The following is a 20,921-nucleotide window of genomic DNA, read 5'->3' on the forward strand; positions in this document are numbered from 1 at the left end:
GCCGGCCTCGCCCCACGCCCCGCCGCCCCCGGCGTCGCCCCGCGCTTATTAGCCGCTCCCGCCCCAGGAAAGCGGCCGTTGCCGGGAAGATGGCGAGCCGCAGCCTCCGCTTGCTCCTGCTCAGTTACTTGGGGGTCCTCTGCTGTAAGTTGCCCGCGCGTCTCCCTCGGGGGCCATGCAGGCAGAAATGCATGCACACACACACGTATGTATGTATGTATTTTTCCTCTCGCAGGGTGCTGTGGCCCCTCTAGCCTTCCCCGCGCAGGGGTGGCAGCCCCGTACCCGAGGCAGGGCGCGGGGGCGGCGAGATGCTGCTTCTGCTCCATCGTCCCAGGGGCGGGAGCCAAATCGTGCCTCCGGCAGCGGAATAAAAGCGAGCGCTTCCCTCAGGGGGGCTCTGCGCTGATTGCTTCCATGTGTCTCTTCGTTTTCACGCAGATGTAACCTGTTCAAGCAGGGCCTGCTTTAGAGCAAGCCCGTGGCTTTCTGCAGGGACGCAAACTTCGGGATGCGAGTTGTGCAGCTCGCTCATGTGCTTGGTGGCTTTTGCAAGTGACAGGAGTGTGTTCTCTGGTGCTAGCATTGGATGGTGCAGCTCTAGGACAGACTCATGTTTCCGGTTCTTTTATTGCTCTGCTGTCTAACTCATTAACAAAAACAAACTGGAGGGGGGGAAAATTGCTAAAATAACTTGGCAAAACTGGCCCTCTCAGAAAGCACATGAAAACAAGAGAGGAAAAAAAAAAAGCATAAACAAACCATGGAGCCACATAGCTGTGAAGAAGCAGTGAATTAATATACAGTGTTAAAGGTGGCAATCATGTGATAAGACTGTCTCTTGCAGATCATGCTTTACTGTGCTCCTGTCGTTGTATATTGCATACTTCTTGTGTCTTGCTGGTATTTTAGGAAGGAGGCTGTATGTGGAAATAATACTTTGAAATGAACTTTGCAGCACAGTGTTGCTAATGAGCAGTGACCAACTGGGACCAGGCTGGGAAGGGTGCCTTCTGTTTATTGTGGATATGGGATGGTGCTGATGCTGGGTACTTCTGCAGTTTAATTTTCATTCCTCCTCACTTAACAGGAACTTCTGTGTGTGTGGAAATGCCTTGGCTGCAGAAAAGGAATGAATCCTGAGAAGAGAGACTGGAAGTGACATATATATTCTATCAGTTCTGCTGCTGTGTTTTTTGGTTTTTTCCCTTCTCTCTTTTCCACCTTACTTCTATGAGACTTTATGGAAATGTTGGTTTATTAGATGGGTGACCAGTGTAGACTTTTTCTCCTTCATAGCAGAAATCAAAAGAAGTGATCTCTTTATTTGTCGTTAATTGTGTGAGTGCATCAGGACAAGTAATGCTGCGGTGGTTTTGGTGACAGACGTTGGTGTGTTCGGACTGCTCAGCTATTTGGTTAGGTGTGTCTGTTGGCAATGCTGGTTTTGACCAGTGTGGAGATGATGGAGGGTGGTCTAGAAGCAACACAGTGGATCAAAGTCTGGTTCCTAAATTATTGACAGTCTCCCACTTTTCTTCTTCCTGTCTCTAATTCCGAGAAACACCAGATGAGGGCAGCTCAGTTTATTAGCAAGGTGGTGCTGAGAAGTTGTGGCATGAATATAGGGACTGTAGGTGGGTGTGCAGATGCTGATTGTTTAGGTGAGCCAGGGGAAATCCAGGCAGAGAGGGCATTTGGGACTCTGCTGCTGCTCCTATGGCTGGAGTATATTCACAGCAAGAATATGACTAATATTGGCATCCAAGTTGCAGGTATGGGCTGAGGAATCTCTTATATAGGCCCAACAGGCTATTTATAGAAGCAGTGGGAATGGGCAGAAACTAATGAGGAAGAAAAAGAAGTGGTTGGTACCTGAAGAACATGAGCATTAGGTTGTGGAATAGGGGAAGAGGACTGTTGGATATTTTAGCTGCCAAAAATCTGTTTAAGATGGTCTTAGTGAGTCAGCATTGTCAAGAGTAGTGATGAGGTAAGCAAGACTTGGATTTCTCTTCAGTGAGCACCTGTTAAGGGAGATATTGATGACCCACAGAAATAGTGTTTTTTTTGTTTTGTTTTGTTTTTCTGGGTTAAGGCTTTTCTTTCACCTTTAAATTAAAGGGAAGTAAGGGATTTTGTGAGATCTCCAATCATATATTCTCAGTCTGTTCGAGCTTGCTAAACTGATGTTACCTAGGAAGGTGTTTTAAACAGTCCTACAGAGTATGACTCATGTGCTCTGTTTGTAAGCCAGTCGGAAAATCCACAGAAATTATTCTTGTTAATAGTAGGAGATACTTGTGGAGGAATTACACATAATGATGAACTGATCCTTTTGTGAAGCTTTTAGGTGTGATTTCTGAGAGAACTAAGTTGGAAGACCTTCCTGTCCTTAGATGGGAGAAACCCTGCTCTCTACTAGCCTATTGCCCTTTCAGTCTTTGCAATTCTACCCTGTTGATCTGATCTTTCGGGCTCAGAGGAAGTTTTAGCTGTGAGCTTATTAGGATGTCTGTTAGTGTGGCTTGTTCAAATGCCATGAAGGCCACGATTCTTATTTCCCTTAAACCTAGGCACATTACTTTGAAAAGGGTCTCTACTTGAGAAAGGACCCACCAGAGATTATGTTCTTCTGTGGCATGGGCTTTGTCCCTCTCCTCTACCTGCCAAGTGGTGAGCAGGCAGAGAGCTGCTCTCTGGCTTACCCTGTGGCATCCCTAGTTCAGATTACTGGCCCCTGCTGCTGGGTCTGCTACTGAATGTGCAAAATTAAAAATGAGAGTGATTGATTGTCCTCCCTGTCTCCTTCATACAGTAGACAGGAGATGTACTGGCACATCAAGAGAATCGCAATTCCCCTTTATTTTCTTATATTTCAAGTAGAAGTATGCAAGGGGAGGACCTGCTTTTGCTGTTTCTTGGCTTGTGAGGTCCTGTTTTTCAATTTCAAAGTTGTAACAATTCTTTCCTTATATCATAGGACATCTGGCCATACAACCATAGGGCATCTGGCATTAATAACAAGAATTAAAACTAGCACTATGATTAGCAGATCTAATTGAGTCTGGATGATGTCTTCTGGTTGGCTATTTAAATAAATTATCCTAGATTTTCTTTTTCCAGTATTTCCTGCATGATATCTATATTTCTTACTACAGACTGTTATGGCAGCAACATGCAAGCTGCCAGGTTCTGCTGTGGAAATTGGCTAATGACATTTGCAAATGATTAGGTAAGAACTTGTGAGTACTTGAATTTTGGTTTCTATTCTCTTCAGTTGACTGGCTTAACAAAACTTGTGGAATCTTCTGTATTACACCTTCTGTGGCTTAGAGCTACCAAATTTAGTTGAATCCATTGGCTAACCTCAAATGTTACTGGGGAAAAATGTGTGGACCAGTTTCAAAAGAAGTGAGCTAAAAATGTTAGAGAAGGGCTTTTTTTTTTTTTTACATATGGCTCCCTCAAAGGGTCATCCCAGTGCTGTAGTTACTTCTCAGGTGTTGGTTGTCATGCAAGAGGACTGGTCAGAATGAATGAGACGTTTTTAAAGTAGAGAAGAATGTTCCTGAACAAACAACATAAAAATACTGTTTTATACAACTTCACATGAGTTAAATCTTAGTGTTATTTCTTCACTAAAGATGGTGGTATACACACAAATAATCTTCCATAGTAGCATTGAGCAAGCCTCCCTTGCCAGATAAAGAGTAGGTTTGGGTTGTCAGTGGGTTTGGGGCACAGGAGCTACTAATAATTTAGTTCTGAAACTGGGATTAAACAGTTTGTTTATATTATGACCTACTTACTGATTCCATCGATACTCTAGAAAGCCTTCTCTCTCTCAGAACATTTTCTGAAAAAAATAAATTATGCTCATAATCAGTTCCTTAACATTAGCAATCCATTTTAGGAATACTTCTCCTTGAATAAATAAGGCTTAGTGTCATACTTCTGTTAACAAAGCCACAGATGAGTGCAATGTAAAAATTTATATAAAGGAACATATGGGAGAAACATTTATGCAGCAGTATAAATAGTTTTGTGTAACAAAACTATTGAAACATGAGAGAGATTTTTTTTTATTTATCATTGCAGACTATTTCCAGGCCATATGGAATGACTAAATTAAGGTTCACATGAAGTTATAGGATGACTTCAAACAAAACAAAACAAATTGTCTTGAATATGGTCCCTGTGGATGTATGTCTGGTGGACTATCTTATTGCTGTTTTTTTCCACTGTGATAACATATGCAATAGTTCCACAAAGTTTGGGTAAGTGGGTGGATTACAACTGCTTTCTTCTTGGTTTGGTGGCCAATCTACAATGGGGCGAATGGTTAAAAGAAACTGAGGAAATCTTTTGCAGGAATTGAAGGCTGCATTTACCTGAATTAAACTGAACTTACTGAATTTACTGGTAATTCTCTTCCTGCTAGTTCACTTTGCTCTTCTGGAGAGGTGGGGGAACCTCCCCCAAACCCCACCTGTAAACTTAAGGCTAGCTTCTTAATCTTTTACTTACTGGCATGTCCTTTACATCCTGAGTACTTCTCAAAGAACTATTAGTTTTAACCAAACACTTCTACAGAAAAGTCCGTCACGTCTTCCTCAGTGTTGTATAATACTGTGTTTTAATTCCACCACAGGAAGCTTAAAGCACATATCATGGTGGCTTGTAATAGAGACAAATGAATCATTTCCTTCATCTAAATATTAATGTTTAGGGAAATGAGTATGGTTGACAAAGAATGAGAAAGTGAAGCTGAAGCAGTGTGTGGGTGATTGCCAGTGCTTGGGCCTGCCTGCCCTCACCTGTGTTTCCAAAGCCACTTTTTTTCCTGAGGGCTCTGAGTAATGTCACTTTTGCTGGCAGTGTATCACTGAGCATCTGAGTGTTTTCATATGATTTCTTGTAACAGACAGAAAGTAAGTTTAGCAACTGATTACATGGTCCTATTGACTTGTCTGTTTCTAACATACACGCTGGAGGGTGTAGCAGATTCTGGAGAGGAAAGAAGGGGAAGATAGCCATTTCTGAACAACATCAAGTAATAAAACAGCTGTAGTTGTAGATCCACTAGTAAGCCTGTAACACAACTTAGTTAACAAGAATTAAGGGAGACATCTAGTTTCTCTCAAGGGTCATTTGCAGAGGAAAGAATGATAGGAAAATCTGATAAGAAGCCTTTTTGAATGCTTTGTTTTTAAAAGATCCAAACTTAATAGTTTTTAGTAAGTGCAAGATGGAAATCTCAAACTTATAATAGCAATGACTTGATCTTGATTGTTTTAAACAAAGTAAAGAACAGTCAGATTTGACCTGGAAAGAATAGCACCTACAGGTATCAAATTTCATTAGATATATTTACATAGTTGTTGTTTGGATTAACTTCTTAAGAATTAAGTGTGCACTCAAGTCAGTTCAAAGCAAAAAGGGAAGCAAAATGTATTATGGTCTGGAGGGAAAGTGATATATTACATAGGGTTGTTTTAGTGCTAGGTAATATTGACAATAGTAGCTGTATTTGCTGCTTGCAAACTGCTAGCATGATGTTGGAGCTAATGGTGGAACATGCATTCTCCAGAAGTGACTCTTGCTCAAATTAGTCCTTTTGGTTTCCTATTTGAATTATGTACTGTATTTCAAAGTGCAGAAAGTTAGTAGCCAATGTGAATTGGGAGAAACTCTTGGAGGCGGTATAGTAAGCAGTTGTTCATGTTGACTAGAGCTGGGTTGTCGGATTGAAGAAAGTGTTCATGATTGCCATGAACACATGAGTAACCAGCATGCAGAAATCAAGAGCGTAAATAAATGTTAGGTGAGTTAGCAATTTGCCACTTGAATGTATAGACAGTACCTATCACTGGGCAGCCCTGGTTCATAACTGAAGCTTTTAGTAGCTATATCAGCAAAAATGAGTAAAAGTGCATCATCTGGAATCGTTACCTGTAGAACAGGTAGGTATGTTTAGGTTCATGTTAGGGCTCTCTTCTGTTCTAATCCCTTTTCTGTTTTCTTGCTTCTTCGCTGTCTGGCTATTGGGCCTGTTTCCCCTCTCCCTGTGCTGCCCCTTTCTCCAATCTCTAAGCTAGTCAACCACAAAGATGAGAAATTCTCTCTGAAAACATCATGGCTTCCTGTTTGGCTTTTGTTGTATGCCCGCTTTCTTCAGACTGGCTGACTGGGATTTCAGGCTTTGTAAGCTCGATAGCTGTCCAAACCGTTGCTGGTGAACACTCCTGCAACTGGGATTGGAGCAGGCTGTCGCAGGTATCAGTACTGTATCCGTATGCTTCTGTATTTGGGTAAGTTGCTTCCCAGGTAAAAACAGAGAAATCTTCCTGAGAGTGCTGGGGTTAGGAAGAGGCCCCAAGTATGGGCCCAAGTATGCCCAAGACTTGTCTGTGTTGACACTGCTGGCTGGGAGCCCACGTGGCTCTGGCTCAAAGCGCAGAAGTTCAGGATATTAGTCAGTTGAATCAACTGTAATGTTCTCAGCCTCGTACTACAAAGCTTTGAAAAGTACGATTAACTGGTGTTAAGGTGTTGAGCATGCTTGAGAGCCTGGCCTGAACTTCTGTTTAAAAGGCAAGTCAGCCGAACCATGCTATAGGAGAGGTGTGTAAGGCTGTTGTGTACCAGTTAAGTCTAGACAAAAATATACGCTTCTCTGTAATACATGTGACATCACTGAAAACTCTTTAAATACCAATCAAACAAATATCAACATGATGTCTTGCCAATTAAAATATGTTACAATAAGTCAAGATTTGGGAACACTTCAGTAACTTCTGTTAGATAAAGGCCTGGAAGACTGAATGACTGCAATGCAAGTATTTATTTGCTTGAGACTTAGGTCATAACCACAGAGCAGCTTATACTGCACATCAGCAACCTTACTCTGTTGCACATGTTTGCATCTCCTAAGTCTGTAGGAGTAGTTAATGAGTAGTTAAACAGAGGAGGACTATCTCTAAAGTGAAAGTATTAGAATACCAAAGTAAGACATCACTCGTATCTGCTTAGCACTGTTCAGAAACAAGCATAGGTGGTAAATGTATCCTCTGCTGGATTTTTGTTTGTTTCTTTCTTTCTCTTCTAGAGAAAGAATTCCTATCACAAGATCCTTTTTGGAGAGGAGGAAGGAGTGTCTTTTTCCCCAGCGTCCCTGTAAAGTACAATAAAAATACTTACTGTCATTCAAATGAAAAGCTATCAAGTCTTTCCAGAGGATAACGTCTCTTCTGTACAAACTGTCTAAGCATTCCTATTAATAATCATCTTTTAAAGGTGAAGTGTATTTGTTTTGGTCAGTATTTGAGTGTTCTTTGTATCTTGCGATGCTACTGTTGCCTTCTGTTGACCAACATAAGGATCCTCCCATGTGTAATATGACTTACTGATGCACTCAAATGTTGTGATCTCTTGCAAGGGTCCAGAAAGGAAATCAGTATTTCAATGTCAGAGTAGAGCAATACAGCATCTGAAAATGTAAATGAGGGGGAAGAGTTTAGAACAGGAAAATAATAGTAAGGGCTTATAAGATTTTTAAGATGAGTTTCCTGTAGTACTGGAGTGACTAGTAAAGCAAACAAATTCAGATACTTCAGATTCACTGGAAATGTCAAAGTTGGTGCCTGGGGGAGGAGGCAGAGTTATGCGTACCATAATGATAGTAGGCTTAGACATCAGGAGGCAACTATTATGGCTGAGTTAGTGTACAGTTTTGCTGCTTGCCCTGCATTGTGAGAGGCCTTCACATAACTCTAAGTCAAATTTTTTTTTCTTTTTTTATTTTATCTTTATTTTATCTAATTTTTATTTTATTTATCTTATTTAGAAAAGACCTATGTCCTGGACATCACTTAATTCCAACAACACAAGTTGATACAGAAGTCTTCTGAAGTGTATTAAGCATAAAAAGTAAACATGATTCTTTTCTTTTTACGTGTTCAGTTTAAGTGTTACTGAAATGATGGCACGGGGGGACTTCCAGAATGTTGAATGCATATTTAACTGTACTTGTATCACTTGTCTTTGGAGCCTTTCAGTAAATAATGTTCCAGACGATAAAAGTTGTCTGGGAAAGCTGTTTATGAACAGAGAATCAGCAGCGTACATAAAGACATTACTAAAAAACAATTTCAACTTCACTCTTCACCTTTCTCTGCATATTTTATGCATTTCTTCTTTCATTAATGTTCTTATTGTATCCTTACCCAAGTCCTCAAGTTTTTTTTAAAAAGTAGTTGCTTTTCACTTTCCCGCTATGTTCAAACCTTTAGCATCCCTTTTTTGTGGGGAGAAGGGAGGGAACACATTGCTACAGAGGTTTTGCCCAGTTGTCAAAGAGCAATACGCAACAGCTTTCTAACAAATAGCTGTTGGGAGAATGCATTGATTTCTGAGAGGAGAATTAACTGGTATCTCTTCAAGCATTTAAACCTTTTTTAAAAAAAAATTATGCAAAACTTTCAAAAAAAAAAGTAAACAAAAGAGGAAGTGGGATGGCCAGTTCTTGTATACACAATTGCATGAACAGGTGCAGAACACTTTGCTCAAGTTGAAGCAATTTCAATGTTTCTAGGGAACATCAAAGCTGTACAGAAGTCTAATTTTCTTACCATTTCAAGCAAGTCTTCAACCAAAAAAGTCCAAAGAAACTTGTATTTCCATGTAAAAGTGTCATAACTCTAATGCAGGTACTTTGTCTACTGGTAAAATAATTGAGCTTAATATCTGTATAATAAAATGTCCTTTAAATTTTTTTTTACACTTAATATTGGAAAGCTGTGAGTATGTCAGTATTCATGATCAGCTTAGTGTTTCTGAACTCCAAACAACTCTCATTAGCTTCATTTAGTTATCCAGGAGGTGGGGATCAAAGTTGGATTTGGATCATCTTAGCACCTTTAACAATTTATTGCATATATTCATGTATACTTCCCCCCCCCAGCCCCCCAAAAGAAAAGAGCAACTTAGATGAAGTGGAATAGGATGGGTAGGGGATAGAGCTCATTCTCATGAGTCCAAAATTTAGAAAGGTGTTTTAAAATATGAGAAGGACAAATTATAACTAGAGATAAAATCAATAAAGCTAACTGTGTAGCTTGTATGCAAAAACATATAGATTTGAGTCCTAGCAACCCTATTTACAATCATACTATTTAAAATAGTATGTCCAACATTATATATAAACATAAGTAATTTAAAACCCTTCAGTTAGGAGGTGGGGTTAGTCATCTGAAAAACAAAAGTTATCTACTGCGTCATGCTACTGTTTAGTTAAGGCTACAATCCTGCAGCTAGATGCTGTGTATGAATCCTTATAGTTTTATGGAGTCATGGTTTCCTGAAATATGTTGATCTATTGACTCTAACCAGCATCTTAGAAATTTAATGGTCATTTTTGATAGGATTGTATCTTATGTGATCTGTAGAGTATCCCAGATACAGCAGTTCTAACCACTAGGCTTTTAAACACTCAGTTGTACTTGATAAGGTAATGTTCCAGGCAGCAATTTTTTTTTCTTGTTTTATTTTTGTGAGAGTGAAATAGCTGGTACTTTCTTAGTCTGAGTTATCTGCTGACAAGACCATCCAGTCCTATTGCACGTAGCAGCAAACCAGTGAGTTATGAATGTTAGCTCACTTACTGAGCTTTTCCTTCCTCTGAAGCAAAGAAGCAGAGTTGTTTGTTAGCTAACCTTACCCAGATATTCTTGAGGATATGGCTGCTAACATATCCGTGATGATCACGGATTTGAGGTTTATGCTTGATTTAAAAAATAAAGCACAGAGTTACTCTATTTATTCCTGTTTCCTGTGTAACTTTCCAGTGTTGTTCTTCCAAGTGTTTTCTAATCTGAATACCCATATGTTGTTTTGCTTGTGTGTGGCTTTTAATGTGATGATGATTTTTAGCTTCCTCCCCCCACCTCCTTTAAGGAAAAATTAGCACCTATTATACTGTGACCTATTATTCCTGGCTTTAGCTTCCAGAGGATTTCTTGAATTCAGCCCTCTCCTTTCAGCATGCAAAACATCTGTTTGTTCCAGCTCCTCTTGATACTTAGTAATCTGAATTGAATTGAAGGGTTGGCTTCAGTCTTGTTCAAATATTTCAGAAGGTGCTTCTATAAAATTTGATAGTGAAGAACTGAATTGTTTAGTAAAGGCCTATAGAATTAAAGCTGCTGATGCATATTAATTGTAAACCATAATGCTGATTGAAAGTGATAGCTGTCAACTATCTATGACTGTCCATCTCCTCCTGCCAGAAGCAACTTCTGAGCAAACTTTGCAGTGTAAGGGATCATGCATGAATGAAAATGGGATGAGCTAATTTGGCACACTGTGTGCAGTTGATTAGGAAGGGTTCACCAAATTCTCTTGGCCAGGAGAGCAGTGGTCATCTTGTTCCCAGTTCATACTAGCAAAGAACGTGGTCTCTAGGTTGGAGGAAAAAACTAAAAATATTAACTTCAGTGCTGCTTATTGCTAATAGGATGCAGTCCCATGGTTCAAACAAGATGGGAAGTCAAGTAGACCAGACCTTTTCCCTAGTTATTGGAAGTGTCTTCTCAAAAATCCCAGATTCACAAAACATTGCACAAGTCTCTAGCTGAATATTTCCCCCTCTTTCCCCACCCCCACCCCCCCAATTTGAACACAACCTAGAGTGAAGTCATGGCATGTCCCAAGTCAGCAGAAATTGAATGGAAGGAAGCCTGTGCAAAGCCTTCCTAAGAACTCACCCCAAGGAGTTATTCTTAGACCGTAATCGTATTAGCATAGCAGTATATTTTATGTCAATGTTTGCTTCAGAGAGAACAAAACCAAGTTACATATGGATCATCCCCTTCAGTGGGGGACATCAGCTGACAATGTTGATCTAATTTTGATTATTATGTTTAAGTGAAAATGACACACTTGGGGGTAGTTGGTCTAGTTAGCTAGCCTGTCTACCAGTTGGGACCTGTTTGCAGTGAACAGTTCTGATTAATTAGCTACTCATATACCTTTAGAAGCCAGAGCTCATCCTCCGTATATTCATTCTTTGCAGTGAAAATACCGTGTAGAAATGCTTATATCAAAAAGAGGCTGAAAAGACCTGCTGGAGAAAAACTGCCATAAAGTTGAGAATAGACTGGGGATGCATGGAAAATGCATTTCTGACTTCAACAGTCAGTCCCACTCACTTAAGAGGTATTCCTTGACTAGAACAAAGCATTTGCTTACAGTGAGGTAAAATTGTAGAGACTTGATGTTTTTCCTAGCATTTGGAAACTGATCCGACAATAAGGGAGCTTAAATGACTGCATTGCACAGGCAGAAGCTGCAGTTTTAAATGGTGTTTACTGGAATTGTAACTAAGACTGAATGGCACAGTTGGAAAGTGATCTAAATCTGTGTTCTGACTTTTGTGTATATGTAGTGTGTGTGTATGTAGATGCATACATGACCTAGCTTTTAGAAAATGTTTGCTGTTTTCAAATTGCTCGGCAGTTTCAGCAAAAGCCACTTAAGCATTATTCAGGTTTTGGAAGTTTAACATGAAACTCTGTTTCTTGAATTGTGAGCCAGAATTTTTGTTGTCTTGTACATATGTGGTTTTTATTTATTTTTTTATTATGTTTCAGGATTGATTTACAGTTGATGTAAACTAACTGTAAACTGTAGTTGATGTACAACTATTGACTTAAGTAGAACATGCCAGTTTGCACTGGGGGGGCTAGCTTTGTTTTGTAAATTTGGTAATCATTCTAAGACACTTTTATCTAGATATTTGCACAGGCAATTATTTTGTGGAATTCCTAACACCTAGTAGTGGAAATTTATTTCTTCAAATCCCCACTAGAGCATGTGATATGAGGTGGGTAGGACAGCACAGCAATGACAAGTGAGCCCTCTACACCCCCCCCCCCCCCCCCAGCCTATTTTAGATGCTCTTTTGGAACATGGTGATAGGAGACACCAGACTTCAGGATCCTGATACAGCTTAAAATAAGCAACAGTCAAAGCAACTACAGGCTTTCATTGCATTTACAAGCTTTCTTTGCTCTAAGGCTGAGTTGCTGTGGAAACCAATGTTGGGCACAATTGGGAGCATGCTGGAAAATAGGCTTTTTCTGTAAGAGCCTGACTAGTTTAAAACTCCATCCCCCATTCTCAGCAACTCCCCTTGCATTGCCATGGAGACAGGAAGAGTAGCAGAGTCCTGAGAGTCTTGTGAAAGTGAGAGCTATAAATATTTATTTGTTTAATAACATCTCCCAACAGATAGACAATCCAGAAAGCTCCAGAAGTCTGCACCACATACTGAACCTTTGAAACTGTGAATTCAAGCTGTTTTCTCTTCTGTGTGGATAGAAAAGAGAAGGAGGGGGAAGACTTTGAAGGGAATGGAGTTTTATATTTTGAAGTGTTTGCAAAACACCTACAAAATGCTTATTACATGAGTTACATATATTAGATTTTTTGGAATGTCCCACATCATTTCATGCAGCAATCTTTCAGCGTTGGGACTGCTGAAACCACTCAGGTGGCGGTTTTGTCTATCTGGAATTCATTTGCTCTGGTGTTCTGTTTTGTTGGAAAGGCCGACCTAAATAATATCCTCCATTCTTCTTCTGTACCACTCATTTTCTATTCCCTACTTTCTCCTCTGCCAGAATTTAGTGTTGTGTTTCCAGGGCCAGCTGTCCTTGGGGCTATGCTCTAAAATGGATCGTTAACATGATCTTAAACTCTTTTTAAGACTACTACTGATAACTTTGTATAGTCTCATTTTTCTTCACCTTCAAATTGAGCAAAAAATACTTTGAAAGTAAAAGTGAGAACAACATCAGATGATGTGGTAGCCTTACAGACTGTACTAAACAGCACGCACAAAGTTGAGATTAAGCTGTTCTTAAATTGGCATAGTGAATGAAAACTTCTTTCTTTGGTAGTCTCCTCTGTAGTTGAAGCGTTTAACAAAACTTTTTTTTTCCCCTGCAGGACTGAGAGCTCCTCAGATCATCTAATACCAGCATTTTAATACAGCTTTTTAATACAGCAGAATATCTGCTTGTAGTCATTCTCTGGCAAAACTACTTCTCCTCAGTTTAAGTAACACCACGATGGATGAAAACATGGTTCTCAATTCTCTCTCTCCCTTTCTTTTTCTTTTTTTTTTTTTAACTTGCCTGCCATTATGAAGGAGTATAGTTATTAAAAACTGATTTAAAAACCTACTGTCTTTAACAGATGAGCATGGAGAATTGTTTTTATGGTTATGAAGCATCTAAGTAATACAGTACATTTTTGAATGACTTTTTAGACCTCTGGAAATGTAATAGGTACTAAAGGCAAGAAAAACTATTTGAATTTCACCAGCTCTACCGTTTAACTCTTCTCTCTTTGCCACTTCAGCCTAAGTTTTCTTCTCAAGCAACTTTTGTCATGTTTTCTGTTGGAAGAAACTCCTCTAAAGTACAGTGTTGGGTTGACACCTTGCTTTGTTGTGACAGACATCCTACAGACATGTTATCCTAAAAGTTGACTGCTTTGTCTTGCTTGGGCATCTGTAGACAAATGTTTCAAATCTGACAGCCTTTGCTCTTAATTTGAGATTTTTTTAATAAAATAAGGCAAAGAGAGTATCTAATGACTTACCCAGCAAGACATTTACTGTGTGTGTATATTGTATTTTAATGAGCCTATCATCTGAACGTTGTCTTTGTTACCAGCTTCAAATTCATAGCTTTGTTCAGGAGAGCAGACGGAGTGGGGGATTACCCTGTTGTGCATGGTTCTCAGCCTGGGATGCAAAGAGCAAAAATATCTTGGGGCTGAGGGGAGCATTACCCAGCTGTAGAGCTGGAATTTTAGTTTTGTAATACCTGCTTTTACAGAAGAGAAATAAAACCAAATATCAGATTTAGCTTTTTATTTCTTCCCTCCCTCCACAATCCAAAAAACGAGTTCATTTCTTTGTGAATAAGAAGTTTGTCAGGAGTTAAGTGAGGGCTCATGAAAAAGGAGGGCAGGGGAAGCTATTCAACATCTATATGTGCAAGCTGAGTTGCACTGCCAGGCTTTTCATGGAATAATTGACAAATATGGTGATGGAAAAGGCACAGCCTACAACATGGGAGTTAGGCTCTGTGACTCTTCTAGTGACTCTTCATTCCCCCCCCACCCACCCACCTTGTTCTCTGCTATTTCTGAATATCTGAAAGTCTTTCTTTTGCTGTGCTTCTATCATTTCCAAGAATCAAGACCAAGATACTGCATTTCTAATACTGTTTAAACAACAAGCTGTAAATTGCTTTTGCAGCTTGAAACACTAGCAGCACAGACATAACTACAGTTGCTCCTTTGCAGTACCAGTAAACCAGCACTGCATCTGCTCATATTATAGAACAATTTTCCTTACAAGGGTTTAAAAAAACTTAAATTAGTAGTTAATATAATCTCTTCAAGCTACTAGAGAAACCTAGGTAGGCTTTCTATACCATGTACACGTAAGTATTCTTTCTTAATAAAAGTATCTGCAAGGGCCATGTCCCAGTTACACTGTAAGGTTTTAAACACTTACTGAGTATTTCACCGGGTAGTAAGTTAAATGCCTATCAGGAACTGCATGTATTACCACCTCTCTGGGAGTTCCAGCAACTCCAGTGTCTGAATGACTAAAACATGCTGTGTTTAAATCCAACAATTTCTAAAATGTTACAGAAGCACTGCTGAAAGCTATCACATAAAGAGCTTCTCAGCCATCCCATCCTTAAGTCTCTTTCCTGTTTTATGCCCTTTTTAAGTTGCCAGCCAGAAAATGTGGCTTCTCTCATGTTACGTGCTCTGTGCAGTCATCCAAAGCCTGTTTAAAGTACAAACTTGCTTTTCACATCTGGGTTTGAACAGACTCTTTCTTCTGACTTGACTGCTGTTATTTGTTTTCTGTGGCTGAAGGTATGCTTTTTTATTTTTTGTCAATCAGATAAGCTCTGCCCAAAGCAGCATCCTGTTCTATTATTAGTCTTTAAGACTGTAATTCAAAATAAGACAGAAGTTGAGCTGGCTTTCTCATGATGTGTGATAACTTCTTCTAATTCTTGTCCAAAGTTTGGAGTCTTAATGCTGTGTTTATGTTGTATTTACTTAATGATCACTTTACTTAATTGTCCCTCAGGTACAGTTGTTTTGGGCTACATTTTGGTGCTGAAGTTGCCAACTTCAGAGGTCAGCTAAGGGCTCTGGCAGATACTCTGGAGACTCTGGTGGTAATGGAGGCTGTTAGTATCCCTGATCCCTTTCCAGCATTTCTGCTGGAGGTTAGCATTAACAAAGCAGAATTAACAGATTAAGTCTCCCTGTGTACTCCAACTGCTGTTAGCAACGAGGCTGGCAAGAGTGGTGGGTTTGAACCGTGGCTCCTCATTGATAACTGTTGGAGGAACACAGTCTAGCGTGCCAGCCCTGCTGTGAGCAGGATGGTAACCTGTTGGTGGTAGTGACCATAGCTTGAACTACCAAGGAGAATGGGAGTTAGTCTTTCCTGTGAGTCACAACCAATTCTGTCCAAAGTTAGATAGCTTCCCCACCCTGTTTATCTGATGCTGGCTGCTGTCTACGGAATGCTTCTCTGGGGGGGAGGGGGGGGGGAAGGCAACAGGAGAGTCAAAATATGCAAGTTTTTGGATGATGTGACTATGGCAAGGCTCTAGGTATCATTTCAGTACCTAATGGTACGTATTTACATAGCTGAGAGTTTCATACCAGCATCTAAACATGTCCATGATGACTTACCCTGGGGGTATGTCTGAAGAATGCTAACAGCAATCCAGTGTCTCTTTTCCTATTTGCTTTCAGGGACTTGGATAAGAGAACTGTCTGTGTTCTTGCTTTGTTCTTGGGACATCAGTTTCCTAAACTTACGCTGTCCTCTGAGGTCCGTTGTTAAGCTTTGTTCTAGACCACCTGATGTTTGGGACGGGGCAAAACAAATCCCAGGAGACTTCTTTTTCTCTTGTACTTGCAACTCTGTTTGGATTCTGTTCTCATGTAGCTTCCTGCAGGCACCACTGTTTCCTTTGATTTGACTAATATGCTTTTCCTTGTGATTGCTCAGGCCACCTAGTATCAGTTCACAGCTGCATTAGTGATTTTCAGACACAGTATGTACTTTGTGGGCTAACTTCTAAACAGATAAAGTTACTGCTAGGTAAGAGTAGGGTTTTTCAGTCTGCATATAAAAGCATTTGATGAACAAAAAGTAGTAGGGTAACGTCATCTATTCATTGCTGCACTTTATGTGGCGAATTAAAAGCCAAAGTTTGTCTTGGAGCATGAAGAGTTGGCAGAGGCATTTCTAAAAGGGCATTTTAAGGAAGAGCCTTTCTAGCTTTAAAGAGTTCTTTTCTTTCTGCTTGATCAGAATATTTAATGGTTTTAAATGTCAGCTGTCTCTGCAGCATATGGATCAGACCCTTCCGTTTCTTGAAGGAAAACATGTATGTGTGATTTGTGTGTGTGTGTGTGGGGGGGGGGGGTATGTATGGAAGTGTGAATTTTTCTGGTATGATTTGTACTTAATGCATTGCATACTAAGCTCTTCAGGCACTCTTTAGTTCTCCTGATGCACAGGGATATGTGTAGACCTGGTGCAATTGCAAGCTTCAGCTACAAAGTATAAAAAGTAGTTTCATGGCACCTTCCACAGTGAGAAGTCAGCACTATGATCCTGCCCCAGAGGGCATAAAACATGATTTCTTATTGCGGGTTCCAGATTATGAACATTTAGGACATGACAGTGAGCTGCATGACCTCTGTATTAAAGAGAAGGAGAATTTTCAGGTCTGTGGAAAAGTGTATGTAATATGTCTGTGAATTGTAGGTGTTTGAGCTGTTTGGTGCCCAGTTAGAGAGAAGCTTGATGTTTCAATAATTTATAAGTGGCTTTACCCACACACTTGAGTCCTAAAAACAAGTGCTTCCTACCTAAGTAAAAACAAGTGTTAGCCACTGTCAAAAACTCAAGGGGTTGGGGAGGAATGCTTTCCCAACCCCCATCATGAAAATGTGAAGGAAGATGTTATTTCAGTGGATAAAAATTACGTCCAGTGTACCAATAGATGATGTTTGTTATTGCTTCCAAAACAACATGATCCGGGGAAAAAAATAGCCTTCTACTTTTACTCATAAATCTAAATAGGGCTTAATAGATTAAAAAGAAAAAGGTCTAGAATAAAACCTGAAAGCAAGCTTAGGGAGACTTGGATAAAACCAGAGATTTGCCTTTGTATGTACAGTGGGAATAACTGCTCCATTTGGAAATGCTGGAGGAGGGGTTCCTTCTTCTGGTTTCAGCAGTGTTTTTTGTTGTTGTTGTTGTTTTTTAACAAGCAAACAAAAACCCTCAAAAGCAATCTCTCTTTTCTATGGAGCAGGAAAAAAAATCCCAAAGCATTATGTGAAATGGAAATGTTTTTGCTATTTCAATATTCTTGGGAAACATAAAGAGCATTGCTAGAATTGTTGTCTTTACTTCATATTTCCCTCCATACTATAAATATCTACTGATGCTGTTTTTTGGTGACACAAAGGTGACAGTATGATTAAAACATGGTAAAGACAACAGGGTAATTGCATACTTGAATTTGAATCTTATGATAACCTGCACATGGGAAATTTCACTTGCCAGATGTGAAGCCATATTCTGTTAGAAGCCAGAAATGTTGGCCATACACTTGGAGTTGGGGGAGGGGGACAGGTTGGGCAAGGAGACGATCTGAAAAGCAGCAGCTCTGAACAGGAATGCAGGATGGAGTGAATGAGCAACTGAGCTTTTGCTGCAGTTTTGGGGACTCAACTAACACGATCATGGCTTCTGTAAGTCGTGAAGCAATGGTTAAAGGCACTGATAGGACCATAGTTGGAGTGCTGTGGATCATGCAGGTCTCTTTTCTCAAGGATGTTGAAAATTTAAAAAATTAGGGATGGAAGGGCCACGAGAACTGTTTGTTTGGAGAATTCCCTCTGCAGTGACAAACTTGAATGACACAAATTGATCTTTATTCAGCAGAAAACTAAGAGATGATTTGTTGATGCCCTCATACAGAGAAAATGGCATGCTAACTCAGAGCTGTAAGAACCTGTAGCTGAAAAACAGAATAGACTTGCTCAAGTGATAAGTGAGGTACATACTTGAACAGAAATAATCAACTATCAAAAAAATATTAGGAAGCAGAAGGTGGGGTTTTTAATTTTTTTAATCTCTTCATGTCTTCAGATCAAAATTGGATGCATATCTGTTAGGGTGTTGTAGTTTTTTTGTTTGTTGTGTTTGCAACTTCCCCCCCATTAGGTAGGGTGAAGAGAAACTAATTTTGTGATGATGAAAAAAGGAGGTCTGCGTGCATGAAAGGTAAAATTGGATTACGTTAAATGGCCTCTTTTGGAATAAAGCAAGACTAGTTTATATCAGTTAAAAGAACATTACACTGTCTTTCAACAAGCTATCTTCCTGAATATTGTTGATTGAGGGGGCCCTTATTCACCACCACTGTAGCAATTGTTTGGTTGGCTGATGTGGACAGAGGGAACAGACCATGAGGCCAATGTCTGGTGTCTTCAGGACTGGTATAGACCCAATGGAATTTGAAATGCTTTTGAAAAAACATATGAATACATCTTAAAGTGCAAAGACAGTTGCTTTTTTAGCTGTCCTTAAGCAAAGTTTTAACCACTTGGTAAATTTGCAGCCGGTCGTGGTAGTGGTGAGGATACATGTTACAGACTCTTCTGTACATCAATAATAAGGAAAGGACAATAGAGTCTTTGTCTGAAAGCAGAGAGTATGTATAGTGAGAGGCAATGGAGGAAGAAGGTAGCTTGGTGTGGATTGATGTAGAGCTAGTGGTTATTTCCCTTGTTCTCTCTGGAACAAGACACAGGAGAAATCCAAGAAGGCATAGTCTTTTTTTCTGTTTGATTATAAAACTATAGAAACATTGATTAGTATTTTCATTCTCTGTATATGGGCAAGAGTTTGAGATACAAGTACTGTAGCAGAAGTATATGCTGGTATTCAGTAAACATGCCTGCCTTGCAATATGAATACAATGGAAAATAAGAAACAGTAGGTTGAGACATTGCCAAATTATAAAAAAAACATGTACTGCTTATATAGAACTTATCACACTAGCCTGACATTTACAGTTTTTTACATGTTCCAATGCATAGAGAGGAAAAGACGAACTGTTCAAGGCCACCCACATGGCCAGTTATGTTGTTCTGACTCTCAGTCCTGCGCTGTCTCTGGTAGACAGCATTCATTCTGTTCTGTGTAAAGAAGGCTTGAAAATACTGATTATTAGTGCTGAAGTACCTATGACAGTAAGTGCTTGTTGCTGAATTGTGGCCTTTTTTTGTGTCCCCTTGCAGATCATAAAGTGACTGGAATTTCCATTGAAACGGATAACAAAAATGTAAAAGCAGAGGAGTTTAAAGGTACAGTATGTGCATCATTATGCTTAAATATATGTATAATACATGCAAACTACCTAAACAGAAGCAGTGCAGACATTAGGGTTGTATTCCTCATTCCTGCTTCTACTCTCTCCATTGGCTCTACATGTAATCTTGGTCTCGTCTCTGTTTTCTGTTACTTGACCTATGGCTGGACTAGATGATCCCAGAGGTACCTTCCATCCCCAACTATTCTCTGATTCTGTGCCTGTTTGTCAGTCCTGATAGCTTCTGTCTGCTTTCCTTCCACTGAAAATGTTGGGAACTGATAGAAAGGAGAAGCACTAATTATGTTTTATGACAGAGAAGTGAGGCTATACATAGGGAACAATTGTAAATCAACCATTGACAGTAACTATAATTTAGTGGCTATTTTTAATACATGTGTAAATCACACATGACTTCTCCTCATAATTGGGCTAGAGGACTTAAGGGGGGCAGGGAGGAAAATTTGGTGATGCTTGCTGGATGGGTGAGAAAGAGATCCTAGTAGTATGTGAGTGTGCAAGGTTGGTTGGTTCGTTTATTTCCCTTGTATCTGGTTTGAATGGAGAGAGATGGGAATTTGGAACTGCTCGCTGAGCTCTAGGGTCTCCTCATCTCTTCAAAGGCCACCACAATATTTCATTATTGCCTTGAAGCTGTCAGCTAGGCTCCTGTAAAGTATTCGTGTTACTCTTGGGGAAGAAAAGAGAATACCTTTAGTGCTGAGTACAGGCAAGAGGAGAGATAAGCTCTTCAGGTAGTATTAAAGCTTAATTAACTTCTTATTGTATGATATATACCTTGTGCTTTATTACTTTCCATTGTTTGTATGATAGTGAGACTAGTTTAACATAGCTTAGGTGCTGTGTTGAATTCTCTTCTGGTTTTTATGTAACAGCACTTACAGGAATGCTAGAGGCTGAAGGATGGACTCAGCTATCCAAGTAAACGCAGATGACCTGAAATGCATTTTTTCTTTTCTCTAACTCCTGTTACTCTAGAGCAGGGCTAATCAAATGATAGCCTCCAGGCCAGATGTAAATCCAAAGTAAACATTGTCCAGACCCCTCCAAGATCCCAGAGGCCCTAGTTTTCTTGAGCACTCATGGAAAAATAACTACAAGTATGATGTACTGTTTTTTTCCAGGCCTGGTAGAGCCTGTGCTGACGCATAGCCTCTTCTGAGTATGCCTTAATGGAAATCAAGTAACCCTGCTCTGGAAAATGCTTCTGCTTTTCCTCTTATTAATAGACTCACTGAGGAGAGACGAACTGTAAATAAGGAGGGGTTTATTATGTTGCCTCTGTTCTGAGTGCACTCCTTCCAATCTGTTCCTTCTCTCTGGATAAAGTTAATGGGAGTGGCATCAATACTAGCTTTTTCTGAAATGAAAAAATGTGGCATGCAAGAA

General features: G+C 39.8%; 1 protein-coding gene across 3 annotated transcripts in view; it reads left to right on the forward strand.

Moving 5' to 3' along the window:
* Positions 1–36: 36 nt before the first annotated feature.
* The window catches only part of JAM2 (junctional adhesion molecule 2), a 33,313-nt gene continuing 12,428 nt past the window's right edge, over positions 37–20,921 (forward strand). For 2 of the 3 annotated variants that reach the window (XR_010392362.1, XM_026096217.2), the window contains exons 1-2: positions 37–144; positions 19,441–19,506. Coding sequence is in view for 1 of the 3 variants with exons in the window: in XM_026096217.2 (XP_025952002.1) it covers positions 90–144; positions 19,441–19,506 (121 nt within the window). In the remaining 2 variants the exon portion in view is untranslated. Of the gene's footprint in view, positions 145–4,149; positions 7,300–7,849; positions 7,933–19,440; positions 19,507–20,921 lie in introns of those variants that run through there. The other variant, XM_026096219.2, reaches the window with a different exon arrangement.

The sequence above is a fragment of the Dromaius novaehollandiae genome, chromosome 1 (assembly GCF_036370855.1).
Source record: "Dromaius novaehollandiae isolate bDroNov1 chromosome 1, bDroNov1.hap1, whole genome shotgun sequence".
Lineage (NCBI taxonomy): Eukaryota > Metazoa > Chordata > Aves > Casuariiformes > Dromaiidae > Dromaius > Dromaius novaehollandiae.